At 35.0% G+C, this 26,392-nt stretch overlaps 1 protein-coding gene across 4 annotated transcripts in view; it reads left to right on the plus strand.

Moving 5' to 3' along the window:
• Positions 1 to 26,392, plus strand: part of LOC120631363 (transcriptional regulator ATRX homolog) — a 39,296-nt gene that overhangs the window by 4,030 nt on the left and 8,874 nt on the right. For 3 of the 4 annotated variants that reach the window (XM_039900891.1, XM_039900889.1, XM_039900890.1), the window contains exons 2-22: positions 152 to 228; positions 4,326 to 4,516; positions 5,757 to 5,875; positions 6,806 to 6,840; positions 7,763 to 7,957; positions 8,732 to 8,837; positions 10,359 to 10,451; positions 10,853 to 10,993; positions 11,996 to 12,112; positions 12,411 to 12,577; positions 13,267 to 13,430; positions 14,782 to 14,919; positions 16,567 to 16,742; positions 17,692 to 17,813; positions 18,428 to 18,551; positions 19,049 to 19,117; positions 20,470 to 20,605; positions 21,702 to 21,879; positions 23,287 to 23,399; positions 24,527 to 24,635; positions 25,232 to 25,403. In XM_039900891.1, coding sequence (XP_039756825.1) covers positions 152 to 228; positions 4,326 to 4,516; positions 5,757 to 5,875; positions 6,806 to 6,840; positions 7,763 to 7,957; positions 8,732 to 8,837; positions 10,359 to 10,451; positions 10,853 to 10,993; positions 11,996 to 12,112; positions 12,411 to 12,577; positions 13,267 to 13,430; positions 14,782 to 14,919; positions 16,567 to 16,742; positions 17,692 to 17,813; positions 18,428 to 18,551; positions 19,049 to 19,117; positions 20,470 to 20,605; positions 21,702 to 21,879; positions 23,287 to 23,399; positions 24,527 to 24,635; positions 25,232 to 25,403 — 2,742 coding nt within the window. The remainder of the gene's footprint in view (positions 1 to 151; positions 229 to 4,325; positions 4,517 to 5,756; positions 5,876 to 6,805; positions 6,841 to 7,762; positions 7,958 to 8,731; positions 8,838 to 10,358; positions 10,452 to 10,852; positions 10,994 to 11,995; positions 12,113 to 12,410; positions 12,578 to 13,266; positions 13,431 to 14,781; positions 14,920 to 16,566; positions 16,743 to 17,691; positions 17,814 to 18,427; positions 18,552 to 19,048; positions 19,118 to 20,469; positions 20,606 to 21,701; positions 21,880 to 23,286; positions 23,400 to 24,526; positions 24,636 to 25,231; positions 25,404 to 26,392) is intronic. The other variant, XM_039900892.1, reaches the window with a different exon arrangement.

Below are 26,392 nucleotides of genomic sequence, written 5' to 3' on the forward strand. Positions count from 1 at the left end.
TGCATTAAATAGTGATTTAAATTTTGTCTTTTATTTGATTACAAACATTGGCAGAGTAGACCAAATGATATAAACTTAAGTTCTAGGACCTTTTGGTTGGTACAGCTTTTCAGTCTAACAAGCATTCAAACAGAAGTTACAATTATTACAGATGGGGCGCTCTAAAACAGTTGGTACCAGCAGGCAAAATTCAGATACTCAAGAGTCTCATGACAAAGACATTGATGGGTAAATATTTGTGAATAGGGCTGAGGGTTTTGTGTGATCAAAATATCTTGATGGGTTGTGTTTAGGCTATTCTGTTTTCATAATACAAAATGTATGCATGAGAAGCCTCTGAACCATATTGTGAGAAAAAATAAATTTTGACTGACATAACCAGTTATGGTGATGGTGCATGGTTTACAAATACTATGCAAAAGTATTGGTTACAATAAATATAATATCTCATTGCATGACAAAGGCTTTGGTAAAATCTGGTAACTATACAATGAATTTACTTTGTATATTTCAGAAGTACCTCATGCAAATTCAGGAGTCATATAAATTTGGTTTTAAACAAGGGGTTAGTTGGATTATAAAATAACATAAAAGTATTATGCAGTTCATTATATACTGGCATTCAGTATTTGATTATCCTTAATGTTGTGCCATTAGGTTGGAGCAAATATGCAACTGTGCAACCAATATACTTTACATAATGTAACCAATGTACTAAAACATTAATATTTAACTGGCTACAAAATAAATGCATGGATTGTGAGTGATGTGCCGTTTTCAACATGATGAAAAAACCCTCAAAATTTAAAAATATTGGTATCATAGGTTTATCATATCAACCCCTAATAGGGCATGGGCTCCTCTCACAATGAGAAGGGTTTAGGCTGTAGACAATCACGCTGGCCCAGTGCAGGTTGATGGAAATATAATATAGGTTAACCCAAGCTGATGCAATGCTGCTGCTGAGTTTCTTGCCGGCTTCTTCTCGGTAGAATCTGCCTTCCGAACCGGTGGTAGAATCACTACAAACAGACAGACTTGACGTTTCAAAAGTGCTTATATTAGGCCTACTTGAAATAAATGAATTTTGAATTTGAATTTGAATGCATTACTTTGATAGGTAATCGTATAGGTTATGAGTTTAGAGTTAGTAATTGAAGTGTTAAAATGAAGAGAGGAAATTCTATCAACATGCATTAAAGACTACTACTACTAAGCATACACAAAAAATCTTGTCTACAGCAGATAGTAGGAAAGTAATATGGTAAACTTTAAAAAGCAGCTCCAGCAGCTTAGTTTGTGAAAAGATTCTGTTCTATCAGTGTTCTATTTTGAAAATATTAACCAATAAATAGGAAAATCCCTTTATGGAGCACTGGGTTGGTGCACACTCACACACCATGTGCTCAAGAGGGTATTTACCTTAGTTAGGAGATTCCTAATTTTTTATTATTTATATGTTTGGCCAATTTTAGTTTATAAAATAGTAAATAAGATTATTTTATGTTTGTAGCTATGGATTTTTATCTGAATTAAACGTTATTATTATAATAATATATTAAAAATAATAAATAAAAGTAGGTGCAAAATTAATGCCAACCAACCTGACCAAATGCCACCAAAATTTCAGCGATACGAGGATTACGCAAAAGTGGACAAGACAAAAAATTTAAAACCAGCCAAATATGTGTCACAGTGAAGCACCTTGAGATCTTGCATATCTTTGGACTTAATAAAAATATGAATCTTAACAGATAAGTACCGATTTACTTTATCCCATATCCCTAATATGGGATAAAGTCAATCAGTATTTATGTTAGAGTACTTTTTAAATAACAATAATTTGAAGTAGAGTGTTTTGATTGTTATGACCGGTTATTTCGGTTTACCTACAATTTTCTTTTTTTTCTTAAATTTTTACTCAATACATACATGAATCAATAGTAGGCATCATTACAAGTAAGTGTTGTCTGAGACAAAGGTTTCCACAGACAAAGTTGTACTGTTGGTGTGAGTAAAGTGAGTAAAGTATTGTCGTTTTTTATTTTGTCCCCTTCAATACAGGCAAAGATCATGACGGCCTAACCACTGAAATATTTGGTCTTGTGCATGCAAGCTTAAAGTTTTTTTTTAACCCTACAGACTTAAGCGGCAGGGAACACACATGCCAACCTATCATAAAAATCATATACTAATATTGACTTTGCGGGTTAATTTCTAGTTGATTTAGACTAAGATTAGTATAAAATAATGTTTTAGAGCCAATTTGTAAAATTTTAGTATCAATATTACCTATTCACTGAGGCTCCAGTAAAATTTCCAAAGCTTACAGCTCTGAAACCTTACGCTTTGTGATTATTCTTTCTGAGATAATACTGATTTGTACAAGCTATGCCAGGCTATAGTTATACATATATCACTAAAATGTTCACCTGCACTGCTAGCATGGACAGGAGACAATTATATCCCCGGGGAAAGGCTAAAAAATGATCTTCTTCCACAGCTTTATCAACTCTCAGAGCATTGGCGCACAAGTGGAAATAATATCCAAATAATATATATGTAATATTAGACAGGTGATAACTTCTCCTATTCCAATTTCCCATGTTTTAGCAGGATGACACGTGAATTATATCCCTTGTTTTTTATCTCCTGCCCGTGCTAGCCCTGCTGTAAGGGATTATATAGGTGATGAAAATTTATTTGTTATATAACACTAAACCCATAAAATATCAGTCTGAATAATTTTAATAACATACTATGCAGAAACAAGTTTCTATAACTGAGAAGAAGAAGAAAAAGTCTTTATTGCACATACAATTAGAAAGCCAGGTTAACATAAAAAACAAAAACGATAGTATACATATGCACAAAGGCGGCCTTATCGCATGAAGCGATCTCCTCCAGACAACCTTTGGTTGAAGAAACATATTACAGAAAACGGGATAGTGCAATACCCAAATTGTGCTAATTATATACATTACATATACAATACATACTACATATATATAGTAAAAACATATATATCAATATATAAACTATTAAATATTACTATATAAACATAAACACAAAAAAAACATAGATATTTTACTACATACTAGACAGGAAATAGTCTTTTAACCGCGATTTAAAGATATCTGAGCTTTGTTCTTGAAATCAAATGTTTCTGAATAAAGTGTCTGTGATTCTGAATAGGTATAGATGGACTGGACTAAACTATACTACAACCATGGCTAGCTTACTATAAGGAGAATTAAGAAAGACTTTAATTTCCTAGCACTAGCAATTTTATCAGACTAATGAAAGTTATACAATCAATTACATCTACACCTTATCTAAGTTTTAAGTGCTCACAGGTAAACACTACGTAGCATTGGTATTAATTATTAGATTGGTACTATTATTTATGATATTTCTTTTTTTTTTCTCACCCGTTTAATAATGGTATGTTTAAACAAGGCATATCTGATCAGGAAATACCTCAACAACACAAATGTTGGTAATGCTGATGATGAAATTAATTTTATTGTACTGTTGTAATTGAATAGGGATGCGAACAAATGGTAGTTACGCGAACGAATTATTTTCGACATAATTTTAAGTAGTGATAAAATTGGTTTACAAACTGAAGACAAAATGGTGCTCAATTATTTTGTATTTGCCATTTTATACAAATAATATCGATTGTCTCAAAAATTTCTTTTTATGATTTCTAAACAGATTCTTATAATATCAATTTCGTGTTCTGTAGATTTTGAAAACACCATTTTGGACGTTATTTTTGATTAGAAATTTGGCTTAATATCTGTCGTTCCTGCATTGGAGCAGCGTTGACTCTCTTAATGAAACCGTCACAATTTTTTCCAAAATTCCTAAAAAGGATATTCTTCCGATAGGTACCAATTTCACATTTTGTATTTTTTGAAAACCCTTTCGATTGGGATATTTTAAACTGGCAGACCTAGGAATACATCTTTACTTTCTTCGGAACATAGCTGATTAATTATCTTTATTCCTTTTTTTATATCATTGTTGCTCGTTAGCTCCTCCCCTATGCGGGAGATGGCTAGTGTGCCATTAATGTGTGCGTGTGCGCAAGACACCGGGCGGGTTTTCCCAAAAACTTGCTTTGCATCTTTTCCTATAGGTACGCATGGCTGGCGTTCGAAACGCCCTTCAGAGTTCTGTGTTCCCTCATCCTCAAGCGCTTCCCATCTTAGGTCATATCTGCAGTTTCCATTAGGTGGCCAAGCGCTAGTCTGTACCCAATAAAATAATGTTGAAGACGGAGTGCTTTTTTTTAAATTTTCAACTCTTGCCCTCAGGCTAACAAACTTACGTACGCTTACCAAGAAGCATAGGCGGCGGGGCTGCACGTCAACCGACCGCACTCAAAGCAGTACGAGAATACTAAGAAGTAAAATGCCCAAGGTGCCGCAAATCAGCGAGGAGGGCTTCTTGAAGGCTGAGGACAGTTCAGAAGAAGCTTCTTTGGCAGACAGCGATGTTGGGGAAGGTAGGAATGTATAATGTGTTTGATTGTTGTAGTTATGTAAGTTGCTGTTACTGCAGATCAATTTTTTATCGTAATGGTCGGAACTCGTACCACATAGATTTTTGGTAAACCACCTTATTTGTACTGCTTCTCGCGGAGCTATACTCCGCGAAAAGCAGTACAATCTGTATTGTATGGTTTCTTATTAATTCTTAGCAATTGTTCATTGTAAGTCACCATTTACTGAAGATGCGAAATGTTGCAAAAATTAAAGATAGAAGAAATTATAAAAATCGCCATACAGATTGCTTGCCGTGGAGTGTAGCAAATTAAGCTTATTATGGTATATCATGGAATTCCGCGAAGTAACGCCTGCTTCTATCCAATATTGACGGATCAAGCAGATGTCCCATCTAGTGATAAGCGGAAAACCATCGTCTACCAACAGATCAACAGAGATAATAGGCGGTGATAGCCTGATGGTTAGGACTACAGCTTCAATTTCGTGGGACCGAGTTCTTTTTTTTTTTTACAAGTGGAGTTATCAAACTCACCTGTCTTTTCTAAGTTATGTGCGATTTAAGCAATTAAAATATCACTAGCTTTAACTGTAAAGGAAACATCGTGAGGAAACTTGCATGCCTAAGAGTACTCTATCATGTTGTCAAATATATAAAGTCAAGCAATCGGCACTGGGGTATCGTGGTGCCTTAAACCCTTCTCATTGTGGGAGGAGACCCATGCCCTGTAGTGAGCCGGTAATGGGTTGATATGACGATCAACCCTTCGCTGGGCATTAAAGGAACACGTCCCAGAAAGTGGTAACCATGTGTCATTCATCCTGAAGCGTAGGGGTTAAGCCTGATGTGCCTGTTATTAATAATAATAATAACTTTATTTCAGGCAAAGCCCATATTAATACATTTAAAACAACAATTCGTATCACTTAATATACAATATCGAATTAAAAATTAAAATTACAGTATAAATTTATTCAAATGGCATGTCAAAAATATTAAATTAAAAGACCAAAATAAAAAATAAAAATTGAATTAACAATTACAATGAATAATGATAATTATTAAATTAAAAAAAATAAAATTAAAAAAATAATTACACCGATTTCAATGCCCTTCAGACCGGAACACAGCTTGGCGGAAATAAACATGGCGGTAGTACTTTCCCGGACGAGCTGTCACAATAATAAGCTCTACTACTGTAAAGCTACTTTCTATAATATGTGTTTGTTTTTTTTTTACAGAAGTGGAGTTGCCGGCAGTAGAAATTTCAGGTCTGAACGGCGACGGGTTTGGCCATCTCGCGAAAGATGACTTACTGGGTGACAGCGACTCATCTAGCTCGCAAAATAAGAGTTCACAGGTAATAAATCGACAACGACTATGTTACAGAACTATACAGAAGTTTTCAAGAAGTAAATAAACTGAAAAAGTAGGAAGTAAGCAACTAACCCCAGCAAATCTTAGAAATTGATTTTATCCGCTTGCTCCCGTCGTTTTAACTGAGACGCCGCGGAATTGTTAAATTTATCCTTGAGCATGGTTCATACGAAACACATAAAAGCATTTTTTTAAATTTATTACTTACGAACAAGTCATCTATTACTTACAAAGCTAAACTTTTTAAATAATACATGTTTTCGTGTCCAGTTCTAATGCAGACCTAATACTCGGGTATTAGGAGGGTATTTTCTTCGCCATTGGTTGCCTGGAAGAAATCGCTATGAAGCGATTAGGCCGCCAAATTGTATACGTTGTTTTGTTATACATTTCTTTTTTTATGTACTTTTTCTGGTGTGCAATAAAAGTATATTGATTGATATTTTAGTAATCCATAGTTCCAGCGGCCATCTTATAGCAACCGGGTTATTATTTACCTATAAACAGCACTGGGAGCCTGGGGCTTATCGAATCATAAATTTATTTATATTCATATACTTTTTTTCAATAAGTGTCTAGGGTGTTGACAACCGGATATTATAGTGTCCTGCTTCAATATACCGGGTATACCCGGGTATCGGTTATATAAGTTACTTTAGTAATTTATTATAAAATGTTTTAGTAAAGTAGTACTATATTACTGAAATATTCAGTACTAGCTAAGATACATAATCCTTGTCTTTTGAAACCGAAAGAACAGGTTTCCTATATCCTTAGATCCGGGTTTGTGGAAAAGGTTTGTAAAGCACTGAGGCCCATACATGTATAACGTTGAAAAATTAATAATCATTTAATTAATAATTCCCGTAATTGAGTTATTCCCTTAATATTAAGGGTCTGTTTTTTTTTACAGGATGGTAAAGAAGGTGAAACTGACGACGAAGGAACGTAAGTCCTTTTTCATATCATACAAAATTCTTAATACCTACTATATGCGTATGTTTAAAGTTCTACGTATATTAATAATCTCTTGCCACATCTAACTGCGCCCACTAGCGTTGCAGTGTGGGGAAAGCTTTAAAATTATTTTCTGTATTAAACTAAATAATAATACGGAGTAATTCATTGGAGTTTATGCTTACATCTTTAAATTAAAAACTGCGATGTCGGTATATTATGTGTAATTTTATTTATGCTGAACGAAACATTTCGCTTATTAAAACGTAAAAACTATAAAATTAGAGAACTCATTGAGACAATTAAGACTTTTTTCTGTTACTAAGTAGATCTAAAATACATGGTTAGAGTAGAAAATATAATATCTTAGATTAGGTGAAGGAGAGCAATCATTAAACTTTTTTTCATAGTTATAATTGACGAAGCCCACCTGATGTTAAGTGGACAAACCAATGTCTATACACACACATAATGCGACACTTTGCAGACAGTGGCGTGCATAGAGGGTATGCACAGGGTATGCAGATGATATAAAATGAAGAAAATCTCCAGTACAGGTTATAAATACTTAAGGATGCCTAACCTTAAGTTTATTATAGCTCGTACTGGTGATTTTCTCCATTTTTTATCATCTGCATACTCTGTGCATACCCTCAATGCACGCCACTGTTTGCAGGGCATGCAAGGCCTTCCCACCATTCAAACCATGTGCTTAGGCGTAGGTGTTAAGCCTCATGTACCCGAACGAAGCAGAGCATTGTTACAATTCTGCTTTGCGGCAGAAAAAGGCATGGTGTTAGAACTTCCCCGGACTAGCTTTCTCACAAATCTCAAGTACTACCGAAACTACTACAGTTAACTAAGTTAATATATCAATATTAATATAAGTAAGGAGTCTGGGTTTTGGTCACAGCGTCAAATCAAGACGTCGCAAAGCCCACGCGACGATATCATCGGACTCCGAAGCGGGCGGCTCTCGCAAGAAAGACCCCAATGTGCATAACAGTGACTTCGATGACTCCGAGAGCTCGGAAACTGGGAAGAGGTCGAAAAGAAAGAAAAGGAACAGCGATAGCGACGGTTCCGGTAGCTCTTCGACTAACGAAGGGTAAGACGCCTTCCTATTTGGCTGAACATGGGCGTTTTCAAAATTCAACGTCAGTCAAATCTTTATTAATATGTTTCCATCAGACATAAGCCTGGATCTTATTACGTCACTTTTAGGCCATAAATCTAAAATATTAAACATGCGTGTTTCATTATGAAAATGAAGCTTAATTTGCTATACTTCGCGAAAAGCAGTAGAATCTGTATGGTGTAATTTATAATTTCTTCAATCCTTATACTCCACACCAAACAGATCTTCGGCAATGTACCCTCTACGCACGTTTCGCTCTGAAACCGAAGCATCCTCAGGAGATGTTGACTGTACAATGACTGACCATACATACTCTTCTGCTTTCCGCGAAGTAAAGCAAATTAAGTTTAATTTTCATAATATATCATGGATTTGCGCAAAGTAACGTCTGCTTCTATCCAACGTTCGTGTTTCATTGCTTTACAATGCCGCACTCGTCTTTTATGATATCGTGAGTTAATTTTATATCACACTACCTGTTTTTGTTAATCAACACTACGCTTCATTCGATTTCATTTATCATTTGCCTCAGTGATTAATATTGAAAAAATATATCATGTTGTCCGATAGAAGTACACAGCGGCGTGCATAGAGGGTATGCACACGACACACAACTGTATATATATATTTTTATAGTTCTTGTTGTGTGTTTCTTGTATTGTTTCAATGTATGTGCAATAAAGTTTCTTAGCAAAATAATTAAATAATATGTTATTACTGACTTCTAAAAATATTTTTTTACAGTAAAAAGAAGCGACGACGTATAAAGAATATCGACGACAGCGATGGATCCGGCTCGGAAACGGAAACTGAAGGCAGAAACAAGCATGGCAGGAAGAACATACGAAAGGTATTTTGACATAAAAATAATCATTTATTTCAGTCGTTTCCATCCATACATTGTTAGTACATTAGTTACAACTTTTCCTTAACCACTAAGTCAGTATGTTCACTAGTTTAAATAAAAATAAAAAAAAAGTACAACACTCGCCCAAATGCTACTCTCACACAATGGCACAGTATAGGGCAGTCGCATCCGGCAGCAAATAAATACCTTAAGAATGCCGTTGTCGTCGGTACGTAAACGCTATAGGAGAGAGCCTGCTTTGTTACGCATTATCGCAAAAAAGTCATTTGGTGCTGCGTCTGCGCACATTTTAGAGGCGCTACAACGCCACGGCAGCCTCAACAGCATTCTAAAGGTGTTGTTATATTGAACACGCAGGGCATTTATAGTCCGGCGCGTATAAGTCAATCCACCGTCCACCGGTACAGAAGTACTGACAGAACGCTTTAAATAAAGCAATCTTCACGTCTGCTGTGCACCGGGCGAATCTGCGGGCAAGGATATTGCCCCTTACGGCCAACGCCATGTGTTCTCGGTCCTATATAAAACTATAAATAAAAATATTATAAAGTTCCATAGTAATAAGTGAACTCATACTATATGCGAATGGATTTTAATTCATTTGGCAGTGCAACATACTAGAGTTCTACTACTGGACTAAATAAAATAAGGAATTCATGTAAAGGAAATTGTATACAATTTTTCCAGTTGATATCTTGGAGATGTCTCAAAAAAAGGTCGAAGTTTGTAATAAACGTAAGCTTAGAGAAAAGTTTTTAAATAAGCTATTAAATTAAGTAGCGATTTACAACAGTAAAATATAAAAAAACCATCACCACATAGCCTATAATCGTAATAACATTTTTCTTTATCAAAGCAAGTCAGACCCAATTTCGAGTTCACACACTTTTGCAAAACTGAGTTAATCGTAATTTTCTGAACAGGCTTAGAACTGAATTAAAAAATTACATTATTATTATTGAATATTTATAATCGAAAAAATTATATCTATTTTTATATAAATTAAATGAAATGAAAATACACTTTCTTGTACACCTAACAGAAATGAAATTATAAACAAAAAAAATTCATCAAATTTTATGTATATAAAAACCTATCTACACAAAAAATGATGTAGCTTTTGAATTACAGAGTCTCGTTCTCTTCTATTCTCTTCAATTATCTATCTATTAACGTTTTTCGACTTTTTATCGTTAATGCAAAAGACTGAAATAAATACAATAATCGTAGAATAAAACTGATATCCACTAGTTACTTTTCCCGTATATAGTAAAATTTTCTAACAATTGTAATGAAAAGTATTTTTACCAATAAATTGTAAAAAAAAGTCAATAAAATATTCAGATCAATGTATTTTTATTTCTAGGTGAAAACTGTTGTCCAATAGTTACTTTTTCCGTATATCTAAAGCCAGTAGGATTTTCTAACAATTCTAAGTATTATTAAATATAAACTGTAAAAAAAATCAATGAAATATTCAGGTCAATGTGTTTTTATTTCTAGGTGATGAGTAAAAACCAATTAGAGGAGGCGACCAAAAAAGCCGCGCGCGAAGAAAAGGAAAGGATTGCTCGGATAGCTGAACGACAAAAATTGGTAATTTGATTGAACTACTAATATACGAAAGGCACTTAACGATTATTCATTGTGAAGTCAACATCTCCTGACGCTCCGGTTTTGGAGCGAAACGTGCGTAGACTTTGCTGAAAATCTGTTTGGTGTGGAGTATACGGATTGAAGTAATTATAAATTACACCATACAGATACTGCTGCTGTTCGCGGAGTATAGCAAATTAGGCTTAATTTTCATAATTACTTGCTTCAACGGTGAAGGAAAATATCGTACCTGTATGCCTGAGAGTTCTACGTAATGTTCTCAAATGTGGGTGGAGTCCACCTTCTCATTGTGGGAGGAGAACCGTGCTTTGTAGTGGGCCGGTATTGGGTTGATGTGATGATGATGATCTTTTATAATGTACATTTTGTCCGGATTTCAGTACAATAATTTGCAATTCGACGAGTCGGGCAAACCAGATGAAGTTGTACTAGATAAGGTTATTCTCGACTTTGATCCCGAAACAAAAGAGCCATTGATACAGGTTGACAAAGGACTTGTAAAAAAGTTAAAACCACATCAGGTAATTATTTTTAATTTCTTTAACTCTGGCATTGAAATCTTAACTGTTCAAAAAAAATATTTTCTTAAACATGCTTGGAAATTTGAGCATTATTTTAAATACCTTCTTGGAGAAATTGCTGTATTGGCTAAATGCGAGCAGCGGCTAGCAAAAGTTATATTAATAAATAAATATACTACGAAAATACACACATCGCCATCTAGCCCCAAAGTAAGTTTAGCTTGTATTATGGGAACTAAGATGACTGATGATTATTTGAATGAAAACATACATAAATAATTATAATATACTTATAAACACCCAGACACTGAAAAACATTCATGTTCATCACACAAACATTTTCCAGTTGTGGGAATCAAACCCACGGCCTTGGCCTCAGAAAGCAGGGTCGCTGCTTACTGCGCCAATCGGACAACTCTAAAAATTGTATTAAAACCTTTTTTCTCGGCTATATCTGTCATGGTTTAGCGGCCAAAAAAATTACATAGTAAACTCATAACTGTCGTATAATGTAACTTTCCATTCCAACTTACAAAACACTGTAGGGAAAGACTCAAAGAATACAGTAATAGTACTTAGTGCTACAATGCAAAGTCGGCCTTATCACTAATAGTGATCTTTTTTTATTAGTATTTTGTACTAGCTTGCAAATACGAAGCTGATTTTTGAAACAAAAATAAAATAAAATCACGTTGATCCTCATGTCGTTACCTGAGAGAGGCAAGGTAGGGTGTAGGAGAAAGAGACATACATTGTATATTTGCCTAGCGCAATGTTGAACAACAGGATACAAATTGAGAATTTCTACCTAATTTCTGAATTTTCCCTGGTCAGCAGTGATAGCATGCGCGCCACGAGAGTTAATCCTACACATATTCTTCGAACGTCTTTAGAAAAATTACGAGTAACGGGTAGAGATAATTAACTCGCGGCGCTAGACCTATTGATGTGATTTTTTTATTATTTTGGAAGGAAACACTTAATTTTATATTTAACTTCCAGGCAAACGGTATAAAGTTCATGTGGGACGCGTGCTTCGAAAGTGTGAAACGGATAAAGAAAGACAAAGGCTCTGGATGTATTTTAGCGCATTGCATGGGTCTTGGAAAAACATTACAGGTATTATATTACGATTATTTGCGACCCGAATGACACAAATAAAAAAAAAAAGATTCTCTTTGCTAATTATACCCCTAAGACAAGGACAAAACACAGAAAAGGACAAATACAAGGACTAAAATAAAGGCGGGAGACAAAATTTTACGTTATAGCGCTATTCGTTTCGCTTTGATAACAGAAATTAATCGTGAAAAAATGTAATGTAAAGTTTCACAGCCGTCACTTTCTTTTTCAAAATTTTATATCTGACTGTTATATTATCAATAACCATGATTATAAGAAATGTTTTATTTTTCAGGTTGTCTCACTCACGCATACGCTGCTAATTCACAGTGATATGACACGTGTAAATAGAGTTTTGGTTGTGTGTCCTTTATCAACTGTCCTCAACTGGGTCAATGAATTCAAGATTTGGCTCAAACACGCCGTCACAGACTTTGAAGTAGACATTTACGAGCTCTCTAGGTGAGTTAACTTTACGCATTCATCTAACAAATATGAACATTTAGCTATCAACTACTCTGGGTCAACAAATTTCAGAGTATGAGCTTTCTAAGCGAGTTAACTTATAGAAGTCGATTTACCAAATTACAATAGCGTTTTGTTCATCAACCGTGATCAACTCAGTCCAGTCGTAACACATATTTACTAGTAGCCGTAGTAAGTTTACTTTACGCATTGAGCCTAACAAATGTAAATTATGACTATTTGTTGACTGCACTCAACTATTTGACTGCTCATCATCTGCATCTTTAGAGAATTTTCAAATATCTATTAATTCCATAGCGATTTAGTCGTATTATTTATTTATTAATAAATAAACAGTACTATTACACATGATAGTAATGCCGTATTTTTTATCACATAATCCAATGAAGTTTCCACAACTTAGTTATACATAAATGATGACATTAACCACAAAATGCTTATAGATCAACTACCTAGCGAAAATCACATAACAATAATAAAATTAAAAAAAAAAACAAAAACAATATTTTCCTAAATGTGCCAATTTTGAAGTGAAAAATGTCCATCTCAATATATTTGTTGTTGAAAGTATTGCATTCATAGGAAGGCTTCTTAGCTAACCCAGGCTTGGACTGTTTCCACCCATCCTGTGGAATTGTTCAGAAACAAAAATGTATATTTTGCAGGTACAAGCAAAATTCCGAGCGTGCTTGGCAACTGCAACAGTGGTTTAACAACGGAGGTGTATGCGTGCTGGGTTATGAGATGTTCCGCAACCTATCGGCTGACAATGTTAAGAAGTTCAAAAAGAAGATGCTCAAGAGTTTCCAGGAGAGTCTAGTGGACCCAGGTATGTGTCACATCATAGTATAAGCTAAACTAATGCATCCCTGCCAACTCAAACAGGGCTTTAGCAACGGCGGTGTATGAGTGCTGGGTTATGAGATGTTCCGCAACCTATCGGCTGACAATGTTAAGAAGTTTAAAAAGAAGATGCTCAAGAGTTTCCAGGAGAGTCTAGTGGACCCAGGTATGTGTCACACAGTATAAGCTAAACTAATGCATCCCTGGCAACTCAAACAGGGCTTTAGCAACGGCGGTGTATGCGTTCTGGGTTATGAGATGTTCCGCAACCTATCTGCTGACAACGTTAAGAAGTTCAAAAAGAATATGCTCAAGAGTTTCCAGATGAGCTTTGTAGACACAGATATATAATGTATCACACAGGTACAGTGGCGTACATAGATGGTGTGCACAAAGTATGCAGATATATATAGATATAACATGAAGAAAATGTCCAGTACGAGTTTTAAATACTTAAGGGTATGTTATAACTCTAACAGAGGGAGATTTTCTTCATTTTATATCATCTGCATACCCTATGCATACCCTCTATGCGAGCCACTGCACAGGTAAAGCTAAACTCAAGCGTTCTTGTCAATTGTAACAGTTAGAGCTGTTGTGCAACCTGTAGCCTGACAAAATCAAAGGTCTGAAAACTTTTTGTCAAGAGATTCCATTGGAGTCTGTATCACATAAGTACAAGCTAAACGTGTCCTTGGCAGCTTGAACAGTGGTTTAGTTGTAGTTATGAAATCGAGCTGAGTTATAAGATGTTACTTAACCTGTCAGCTGACAGTATCCAGAAGTTCAAGAAGAAGAGCTTCCAGGAGATCTATTTGGACCAGATATGTATCGAACAGGTACTAGCTTAAGTCACGTGTCCTTGGCAACATGAACAGTGGTTTAGCAAAAGTGTTGTATGCGTACCGTGTAATTAGATGTTCTACAAACTAACACGAAGTTCTAGAAGAAGAAGCTAAAGAGCTTCCATTATTCAATTTGGGCGGGATTACTATAAATTCAATTCAGCAGGGCTAGCATGGGCAGGAGATAAAAATTATATCTCTGAACAAGGGATATAATTAAAGTGTCCACCTGCTAAAGCACGGGAACATGGAATAGGAGAAGTTTACAATAAACGGGGTTATTATTACTTATATATTATTTGGTTATTATTTCCACTTGTGCGCCAGTGCTCTGAGATTTGATAATACTATGGGAGAAAATATATTTTTATCCTTCCCCCGGGGAGATAATTGTCTCGTGCCCATGCTAGCCGTGCAGCAACAGTTGCGATAGGCGCAATATGATAATCACCAGTTTGACTGAATATCAACACCTACTTTTTGCTTTTCTAGGTCCCGATTTAGTGGTCTGTGATGAAGGTCACTTACTAAAGAATGAGAAGACAAGTCTGTCGCAAGCTATGAATAGAGTGAAGACCCTACGTCGCATCGTGCTCACCGGTACACCGCTGCAGAATAATCTCAAAGAGTGTAAGTTCTATATAACGTTCACTAATTTTAGTCGCATGTAAGCATTTTTATTTTTAACTATCTGTTGCCCCCGCGACTTCGTCTGCGATGAAATTTTGATTTGTCCTTAAATACAAAAAATAATCCAATTCTTAAAGCTAATTTATACTTTATCAGGTTACAGTCAGACAGGATTACATAGTCTCAAATTTACACTATTACATCTGATTTATAAAAGGAAAGTTTTAAAAAATACTGTAAAAACTCCTAAAAAATACTGAAAAAATCCTAAAAATTAATAGTATGCACCTCAGAGTGATTTAAGCGAATACTCGAGGCTTCGTCATCGTAGAATTTCTGATTTACCATGAGCTTGAGAATTTGGACGGCCGATTGGCGCAGTGGGCAGCGACCCTGCTTTCTGAGTCCAAGGCCGTGGGTTCGATTCCCACAACTGGAAAATGTTTGTGTGAAGAACATGAATGTTTTTCAGTGTCTGGGTGTTTATATGTATATTATAAGTATTTATGTATATTATTCATAAAAATATTCATCAGTTATCTAAAGTACCCATAACACAAGCTACGCTTAATTTGGGACTAGGTGGCGGTGTGTGTATTGTCGTAGTATATTTATTTATTATTTATTATCCCCAATGGTGCCCTTCCCCGGAAAGAAAGCTACCGGCAAATTTTTCTTTAGATTAGTTCAATATAACAAACAATAGATTGGAGGTAGATGGATACAAACAGACAGAAAGACACACCTTGGTGTTTAAAGTTATATTGTTTAAGTCCTAGTTTGACCACCTACCTTAACATTTAATTAGTCATTCCTCTTTTTCTTAATCTACTGGGGCTGGTTCCCGCATTAACAACTTCTCGTCTGTTGCACGTGCAACCCTTACTTATTTACCCCATATATATTTCTTTTATGCTAATTTAGGTTCCTCTAACTTCGTAATCACAGGATTCTCATTCAATCTTTCAACCACTGCTTTACTACTTTAACTTTTGCCTTTCATTATCTGGCAATTGGAATATTCGACCTATTAGACTTTTATGTAAATTTTTGTTTGCGTAGAGTTGGAGACACTAAACACACTTTGGTAGTACCGTAAATTAAAATCCCTTAGTTATCAAATTATAACTTCAGGCAAAAAAATTCATTACAGTCCAGTAGTGGACTTTTTAGGTTACTGGCGTGTTCGATGTTAGACCGATTATATTATACGTTTGGAGTGAACACAACGTGTATTTTTTCCGACGCAGCGACATCTATTGACGGTTATGTCAACTAAATGTATATTGTTAACTGTAATTAAGTAATTTTACTAGCTTTTGATAGCGACTTCGTCCGCGATGAAATTTAGATTGTTCGTGAAATAAGAAGAAATCCCAGACCGCCTACGCCTATCTCCAGCAGAACCAAAGTTGACAAAGTCAAAGTATTAATAAATACTAAATTTTAGGTTTGTATAGACTAACCTGAATGCGAATTTCAGTGTCTCCCCTTTTCTACCCCTTGGAATAAATAAGATGTAGGATAGATTTGGGTATAATATAGATGGAACAAAACTGTCATCCCGAATATTTTAATATTTGGGTAGTCCCGGATTAGTGAAACATTTCTAAAATCTTTTTCATCATAAATATTTTTTCCCCACAGATTATTGTATGGTGCAATTCGTGAAGCCGAACCTTCTCGGTAAATACAACGAGTATTTGAATCGTTTCGTGAATCCCATCACCAACGGTCAGTACACAGACTCAACAGAGCACGATATCCGGATTATGAAGAGACGTTCCCATGTGTTGCATAAAATGCTCGATGGGTCTGTACAGGTGAGATTCTACTTAAACTTAAATGGTTTCTTTTATCTTTTTTTTATTTTTCTAATACAGTCTAATTGTACCTTCTACTGTGTTTATATACTATTTTTATCTTTGGTGTACAGTAAAAGTTTAATCATTCGTTCAATAAGCAACCTGTGTTTACAAAGCTGACAAAGTTTCGTAATATGTATGGTATTATATTTTATATTGAATAAATAAAATTTCAACTAGCTATAAATATAAATTTGTTTAATTTGGTGCATTAGTCTCAATTGCTAGGAATACTTTATCTATTACTATATAGCGAAAAATATGTATAAGTAAGACTATATTTATACTTCAGATCTGATAGAATTTAATCAGTTGGCCGATGTAAAACTATAAAGCATGATAAAATGTAATGTAATCATGCTTCATTATTGGTCGGCTTTTATCCGTCTAGTATAGTTCGATTCGAACTTTATGTCGTCCCAGAAGTCAGCTGTGTGTGTAGCTTCGCGTAGGTGCTGATTGGCTGATACCTAATATTGAAGAAGAAACACTTTATTGCACGTATAACATACACGAAAAGAAACAGTAAGGAATATACAGTAAACAATGTAGACATGCAGACGCGGCCTTATTGCTGGAAGCCATCTCTTACAGGCAACCTTTGTAGACAGGACTTGCAGCAAGAGAACAGGATAGTGCCAAGAGTAAATATACATAAATACCAAAATGTATAGGTACAAATACATTGATAATTTAAATAAATATACGTAATATACAAATATAACATATAATTAATATATATATATATATATATATACAATATATATATATATATATATATATATATATATATAACATAGTCATAATCTTGAAAGTAACTTTATAAAGATGCCAAATCATTAAAAAGGCTTCGGCGCCCTATATGTTAACGATCTAAAAGCTATATAATTATTAAATTTTGTAACAGAGGCGAGACTACGGGGTGCTGGCGCCCTTCCTGCCTCCGAAACTGGAGTTCGTACTCTTCATCACCCTCACCGAAGTGCAGATCAAACTATATCAACACTACCTGGATAACTATTCAAGAAGGTTAATATCTATGGTTTATGAAGTTTAATATTTATGGTATATGATGGTTAATATCTATAGTTTATGAAGGTTATCTATGGTTTATAAAGGTTAATATCTCTGGTTTATAAAGGATAAAATCTTCGTGTCAGCCGCACTATTAAAGCTGCGTTCTGGGTATATTTCGTCGAAGAACACATTTAATGAGTATATGTCACTCCTTGAACTACCATTTTCCTGGAGTCATTGACGACATAAAATGTTTTGACGGCGACTAAGCGAAATTGGAAAATTCCCAAATTGCCATGCATATACGAACACTGCACTGCGCTGACGGCGGGCAGACTGTAATCGCCATAACATTGGCAAAACGTGCACCAGATTCCGAACCTATAATAATATAAAATAGTTGAATTTTAGATTGTAATTCGGTTTTTTTTATTTATTTATTTTTAAACCTCAGTGTCTTTTATATTCATTTTATTTTAATCTCTGATTTTTATTTAAACCTGAAATAAAAGGATTTTGTTTTTTGTCTATTTATAACTCTCAAAAGAGGCATCAATCAGAAACAAATATATTATACTGACTTTAAAATAACAATAACCCTATTATACTGATTTATTTCCCAACAGACCCCTAGCTGGCAAATCGTCCGGATTCCTGTTCCCAGATTTCCAATCGCTACAAAGGATATGGACCCATCCGCTGGTTCTCAAATACAACTCTGAAAGATATGAAATTATGCAGCAGAAAAAGGTGAGCAGAAATTGTGTCAAATTGCTTTCTAAGGATGTAATTCTATATTTTGTTTGAGGAAATGGTAGTCTATATCCTTTTACCCCGACCTTGAATAGATTTTTCGGGCTGTCATATTTTGAATACGTCCAATCGAAACGAAAATAATTCAATTGAAACAATTTCATAAAAATATGCTTTCGTTCAAACAATTATAATAAATAAATATACCAGGATAATACGCACATCGCCATCTAGCCCCAAAGTAACCGTAGCTTGTGTTTTGGGTACTAAGATGACAGATGAATATTTTAATGAATAATATAACATCAAATACTTAAAATATACAGATAGACCCAGACACTGATAAAAAATAATGTTCAACACACAAACATTTTCCATTTGTGGGTATCGAAGCCTTGGACTCAGAAATCAGGGTCGCTGCCCAATCGGCCGTTTAGATTTTAAAAGGCAGTTGGTTCGAAGTCATATTAATGTGTTTTTTTTTATAATTACAGAGAGAAAGAGAAGAGGAGGATTCGGAGGGCTCGTTAGTCGATTTCATCGACGATGATTCCACACCTGATGTGAGTTAAAAACTAATTAAAACCAAACTAACATTCATCATCATATAAACCGATAGACGTCCACTGCTGGACATAGGTCTTTTGTAGATAGTTCCAAATTCATCGGTTTTGTGCCGCTTGAAACTAATATTATCTAATTTAATTAATAGCTTGTTCTTTATATCGGCCTTTATTTACAGGAAACAGTACAGTTCCAGGTTTATTATAAGTCTTTTTTTCATTTTCTGTTACACAAACCTATTCCTGGCAATAACAAACGCAAAGAATAAAGAATTATCCGATTTGGTGCAATCGGTTTGGTCGGAAGTTATTGGCACAGCTACATTTCGGCGACTCATTTATATACAACATGTAACAGAAATACGTAATTATATTGAAGGATACGTAATAATATATAAGTATATTTTATAAGGAATAACCCTGTAAAATTAATAAATCAATAGAAGCTAATTCATTTTTCCATACAAACAAACTTATGATAACCCTATTGAAAATAAAATACCGACACGCGCATAGTACCTACGCTTCGCGACGTACCTAATAAAGTGACAGGCGTTACATGATTTAATTTTGTTAGTTGGGGCCGTATCGGATTTCTTTCAGTAAAAACTATGGCAGTGGTTTACTAAAAAACTATTAGGTTTTCGGTTTCACGGATAAGTCTCAGAGACAGTACATAATGTACATTTAAAGCCTGTGAAGTATAATTAAGGTTTTCATTTAAACGTTTTATATTATATAGATTACGCGCTAGTTCAGAAATGCGGGAACCACACGCAAAATTGTGAGACACCGACTGTTATTATGCGATTTTCGTGCGGGGATAGCGTCAGTTTGAAAATGTAGGTCGACGAAGAAGTGTGAAAAAGGCAGTATTGGGTGCATCCAATATTAAGTGACCTACTAGTACATGATGAGTTCTTACCGTTATATCCCAATTTAAGAATGTACGATATAAAAGATCGGTTTTTGGTAATATTATTTGAGTAATCCTCACACTAAAGGTCCCATATTGCAGTCTTTTCTCCACTTCATCAATAAATAGTTCAGTGTCGTAACGATCCATGGCGAACTCACGAGCTGTGACGTGCTAACCGCGCGGTATCCGCAACTCAACTGAACGCGAAGTAAAGACTCCATAGTAATAGAAACGCGTGGGAGCAGCGCGATTCTATTTTCTGGCGGTTGCTTTGCGGTAACCGCGCGGCTTGATTAACCGCGCGGTTATGTCTGAACGATTACTTATAACTCATATAAATAAGACCCGCGCGATTTCAATGCGATTCTATAATCGCGCGGTTCCCGCCGTGTCTGAACTAGCGTTTATATTTGTGAAATTTTATGTTCATCAGGAATCTTCGACCGAGGAAACCTCGGACAGTTTATCGGATGGAAGTGACGACAGTCGAAAGAAGAACAAGAAAAAGAAAGCTTCCAAGAAAAACAAAAGTAAATCTTCTATACGGCGTGGGACAAGAGCAAATCCCGGTAAGACAATTCTTTTCTTACTATTCCAATGTAGATGAGTTGAGAGAATATGTTATAGCAACCATGTTTTAAGCCTATGGGTTAGGACTTCTTTGGGTAAGACCGAGTTCGATGTGCGTTTTTACTTTATTATCTATACACTGTATCTTACAATTAAATAAAATGTTTTTAAAGGTGAAGGAAGACACCGTTAGGAAACCTGCATGCCTGAGAGTCCTCTATAATTTTCGTAAGGGTCTATTTAGTCAACTAATATGGCCAGTGTGGTAGACCTAGGGTGAAGAACCACGTTATAACTCTACAGTTTAGGCACGTAATTATACCTACAGCAGCGGAGCCCGACGTCGGTGCTAAATAGGTCGAGTGCTGATAACTCACAAAGACTTGCGTGACTTTTATTTTGTTCTCAGTTTTAGTCTTCTATAAATAACTAGATATTAAGCTGAGTCAATGTAAAAACTACGTTCTCATAGATAAGTTAGATTTTTATATTATTAGCTATCACATTACCAGCTTGGGATTTAATCTTCTGTAAAAATGATTTACTTTTAAACGCAGTATTTCTTTTCAAGCATTGCTAGACAATCGGTTAGCGCTTCGGCATTCCTTTCAGGGAACCGAGCTAAATCGCTTGCACTCATATAAGTATATAGATATATGAGTGCGTTTTTAATTCACAATAAATCACTTGCTCTAACGGTGAAGCAAAACTTTGAGAGTTCGCCATAATGTTCTCCAAATTCACCAAACCAACCCTCATTCTGATAGGACATTGGGTGGACTTTGAGTGGAACCCAGAACGCTCGTCCAACTTCAGACTTATGTGCGTTTTTAATTTATAATCTATACACTATATATCTAACAATGAAGTCTAACTTACTTTAACGGTGAGGGAAGACATCGTGAGGAAACCTGTATGCCTGACAGTTCTCTATAATATTGTCAAGGGCATATGAAGTGTACTAATCTGCACTCGGCCAGTGTGGTAGACCACTTCTCTTTGTGAGAGGATACCCGTGCCCTGTAGTGGGCCGGTAATGGGTTGAGAAATAGGACCAGGGAGGAATATTCATTCCTATATTGCATTTATTATTAGTGGAAGCCGAAGAAGACGTGATGGCGGTAGAAAATGACGGTCAAGTGAAGGCGGAAAACCCGACGGAATGGTGGATGTCCCTCGTCAGTGAGGACGAGCTAGATGACCTCCGGCATTCGCACAAGCTGGTACTCCTGTTCGACATACTGCGCCAGTGTGAAGCCATTGGCGATAAATTGTGAGTTTTCCAAATCTTACAATGTATTTTAACTGTCTGTTCTTGTATCTAGAGGTCAGACTCATTTATTTTATTTACTGCCTTGTTCTGGATACAGGCTGCTTCTGCTGGATACTATAAATTTTACGAGTTTATGTTTTTGATTACTGGTGGGAAATCTCGTGGTCAGATAGCCAACTTCCTCGGGAGAAAGGTTGGGTTTTGTGAGATTCTGACGCACTAAAACCTCCTCCATCCTTGACACTTGTTGGGAAACTCCAGGTTCCCCTAAAAGCAAACCGGTGCTTTCCTCGTGCGAGGTCAAATCCTCTCAGCTCATCCCACCTGGCTGGTAATCACGACATACACTACAATAAGTAACAATCGTCCTAGTTTTATAAAAAATACCGGGGGTAAGGTTTATTTTTGGGGCTATAGAGTAATCCATATATATGGTGTCTTCTCTCGGTTGAATCTGCCTTCCGAACCGGTGGTAGAGTCACTACAAACAGACTGACTTGACATTTCAAAAATGCTTATAAACTAGGCCTACTTGAAATAAATGAATTTTGAATTTTGTACGATCTAAGATGCCAGCTATTTTTATGCAAAAATTTCGTCAAGGTCCTAACACACCAGGACCTTCCCTGGGATGAAAACACATTTGTGATCCTACGTCTGGACATACCAGGCATAGGATCACTAAAATCGTATTTTGGTTGCTGGCCCAGGATAAATAATATATAAATAATAATATGAAGTGCACGCCATAATATCCCACGGTTGGCACTGGCCAACCGTGGGATATTATGGCGTGCACTTCATACATGCAGAAAAGCACTGCATACCCTAAAAATTTTGTATTTACTAATAAAGGGAAAGGATTTTTCCATTTTATGCCATTTTCCTTCTTTATGCATACCCTGTTCAAAAACCCTGTGCACGCCACTGCGGTTGGGCATAACCAATCAACCAATCCACCAACTACACCAAACCAATTAAAGAACCAATCTTGATGAAGTTTAGAATCCTTGTGCCGAACATAGGTAAAAAAACTGACAGACACATTTTCGCATTTATATTATTAGTATGTGGCTGAAGGGACGGTCAGGAGGGCAAGCTCAATTATTTTGCAATAGCTTTTTCTCATGGCGGAATATAGCCGATATCCGAAATCAAAAAGTTTTTTCTCTTTGACAGCTTGATTCACTAATTTCACTAATGTGAATATGATCAAGGTATCAAGGATCATATTATATACACCCAACACTAACTCTATATCATCACAATTCTTCAGATGGCCAATTTAATTTTGTTTTGTTATCCTTTTCCTCTCTGTAGATATGAATAGCACTACTACAATCAATCTGTCATCTAAAAGTTCTGGTTAAGATTGATTATTAACTTCAAGCATAAATATTTTTTCAGATTGGTGTTTTCTCAATCCCTGTATTCATTAGACCTAATAGAACATTTCCTGGGAAAAGTGGATGAAGCGACACAAGAGGGGAGAGTTGACGAGAAGTTAAATGGACATGTTGGTTCGTTACATTTTTTTTCTAATTCCACTATAAGTAAGCTTTTGACTGATAAGTAAAGATGCAGTCTAAGATGATACCAAGCTAACTTGTTAAGTTAGGCATTATTTTTTTTTATTCTACAAGTTAGCCCTATACAAATTCCTGGCCTAGTTAACAAAGGACCTTGTGATCTGTAGTTGAACCTGCTAACCACTAGACCAACGAAGCAAATGATGTATTTCAAATGATATAATTCAAATTATTATCCTTACTAATATTATAAATGTGAATGTAAGGTTGTTTGTTACGCTTTCACGCAAAAATAATAATAATAATAAAAAATTAACCGATCCTAATGAAACTTTGTACACATATTCTTGGAAGTGTTAGAAGTAATATAAGATATTTTTTATCCTGACATAAAGCTCGGTTCCTTTGGGAGAGTGGATGAGTGTTTAACGATTTTACTCCATAACTCCGACAAATAATAACTGATTTAAATAATTATTTTTGTACTATAGAGGTTATGATATGTGTTTAATTTTGCCCAAACTGTGGTTGGAGATAGAGGACCGAACTCTTCAGCGGACAGCAGCAAACCCCTCATTTAAGGCTTAGCTATACTGAATACTTTAATTTTTTTTAGATCTATAACTAAATTTAATGCCACATGAAAAAACAAAATCAAACGCAGACGAAGTCGCGGGCAAAATCTAGAAAACAACAGAAACTTCAATTTTATTAAAATACGAGATGTGCCATGCGGCTTCGCCCGCGTAATTTTGGAAGGCAGCGTACTGCTACATAGTCTTCACCTATAGTCATAAATGAGATTTTTAGATTTATTCCCAAACCTTTTTTTATCTTACGTATTTTTTATATTCAATTAAAAAAAAAAAAAAAAAAAGTATACTATATTATTTCTAATACCTCCAAGAATATGTATAAAAAGTTTCATGAATATGCGGTTCAGTAGTTTTCGCGTGAAAGCGTAACAAACAAAGTTACATTCGCATTTATAATATTAGTAGGGGTAGTATATTATTGAATCAATAGACTAGCCTATAACACCTGACTGCTGGACTAAAGGCCAAAGATTGGACGGTTTGCTGTGACGTTTTACTACAAAATGTATTTCTTTTCATTAGGCTCGTGGTCACCTGGTGTTGACTACTTCAGATTGGACGGTTCGACTTCGTGTGAAAACCGATCTATTTGGTGTAAGAATTTTAACAGGGAAGACAATCCTCGAGCTAGGTAAGTTTGCAAATAGTATGTAAATATTTTAAAAAGAGCAAAGTTTTCAGAGGAAAATTCGAAATCTTTAAGCCGGTTGACATAGCCGGCTTTTACGTTTGTAAGTATGAAAATACCTACAAAAAATACAACTGCTGCTTTTCTTGCCCAGCTTCTCTCAGCTCTCGGCAACTACAAATACACTGATTATGTGAGCCTATTCGAACTTTTGAATTTTGACTTTACCTCATTATTGCTTTTTCTTTGACGTGATTGTATAAAGAAAGCAAATATTATTTAAATCAAAATTCAAAAGTTTAGGTTACTTAAAACCAGGCAAATATTAAAACAAAGGCTGATGCAATTTAAAAAAGAGCATCTTCTCAACGGTTTCATATTATTACATTGAAATTGAATATTTATTTTATCAAGCAACATGCTTTTTTACTGTGTGAGAGATCACCACCAGATTCCATTGCAAGATCTTTTAAAAACCTACTTTTTTTCAGAAAAAGGCTAACTTAACTAAGCCTTACAATAATTTTATAATTATATTTTTGGACAATAACTTCATATCTAGTGTGTGAAATAGTTTAATATTAACTGTATTGTTTTAGATTATTTTTAATATCAACCCGAGCGGGTGGACTCGGTATCAACCTGGTGGCTGCGAATCGCGTTATAATCTTCGACGTGTCGTGGAATCCCTCCCATGATGTACAGAGCATATTCAGAGTGTATCGGTTCGGACAGAAGAAACCGTGCTATATCTATAGGTTTTTGGCAATGGTGAGTTTTTGCTTTAGGAAGCCTTAGAATATAGTCCCACCATAATGATAATAAAAATAAAAAATAAATAAACTTATATATATCTTAGCATACCATAAATACTTAAATATTAGTAAGAGTATATAAATATTCGTCTTTATTGCGCAAGATAATGAGCATCAACAGCACTTTTATTTATTATTTATTTATATATTCATATCACACACCAGCAATTAATTGTAACTACATTCATAATAAAATTAAATTATGTGTTAGAATTACAAATTCTGTCTAGTGCCATTACAATAATCAATTATAGGTAGATAATGTATACATTATCGTTGTTATCTCCCATCCCATTTAAAAAAAAAAAAACTAAAATAAGTATTTAACTAAAAACTATTAAAAATAATAATTTATATATTAATTAAGCTATTATAACAGATTGATAAGTTATATAAAATTAAAATTTATAATTAAGATTATTTATATTTAATTCACATTCTCCTTAAAACTTTCTAATGTATCGTGAAAGATATCAATGTCACTTTATAATATGCCTAGTTACTTAGCCTGTCTTATGTTTGCATTCCACAATTCAATAGCTAAACAATGATGTTTGACTGCAGATATTATAGATAAATTGTTTTAGTCGAGCCTCGTTTCTGATTCGCACCGCAAAGATCTAGAATGCCCTTCCAACTTCCATTTTCATCAGTACCTACAATATGAGTACCTTCAAATCAATAGCGAATAGGCATCTTTTAGGCAAGCGCGAGCCACATTATTATTAAGTTGCATCATCAGTTACCATCAGGTGTGATTGCAGAAAAAATTTATAAACAATGGCTATAGTACTTCCCTGTACGATTTCGATTCGATTTCGTCTTTTACGATTCACACTTATTTTTTTTCTTTTAATACTTATTTTAAAAAAAAAATGTTTTATTGGTAAATTCCAATTAGAGGATTGTATAGCCAGATCCCAGTCATATTTTAGTAATTCTACT

The sequence above is a fragment of the Pararge aegeria genome, chromosome 18 (assembly GCF_905163445.1).
Source record: "Pararge aegeria chromosome 18, ilParAegt1.1, whole genome shotgun sequence".
In the NCBI taxonomy this organism is placed as follows: Eukaryota; Metazoa; Arthropoda; class Insecta; order Lepidoptera; family Nymphalidae; genus Pararge; species Pararge aegeria.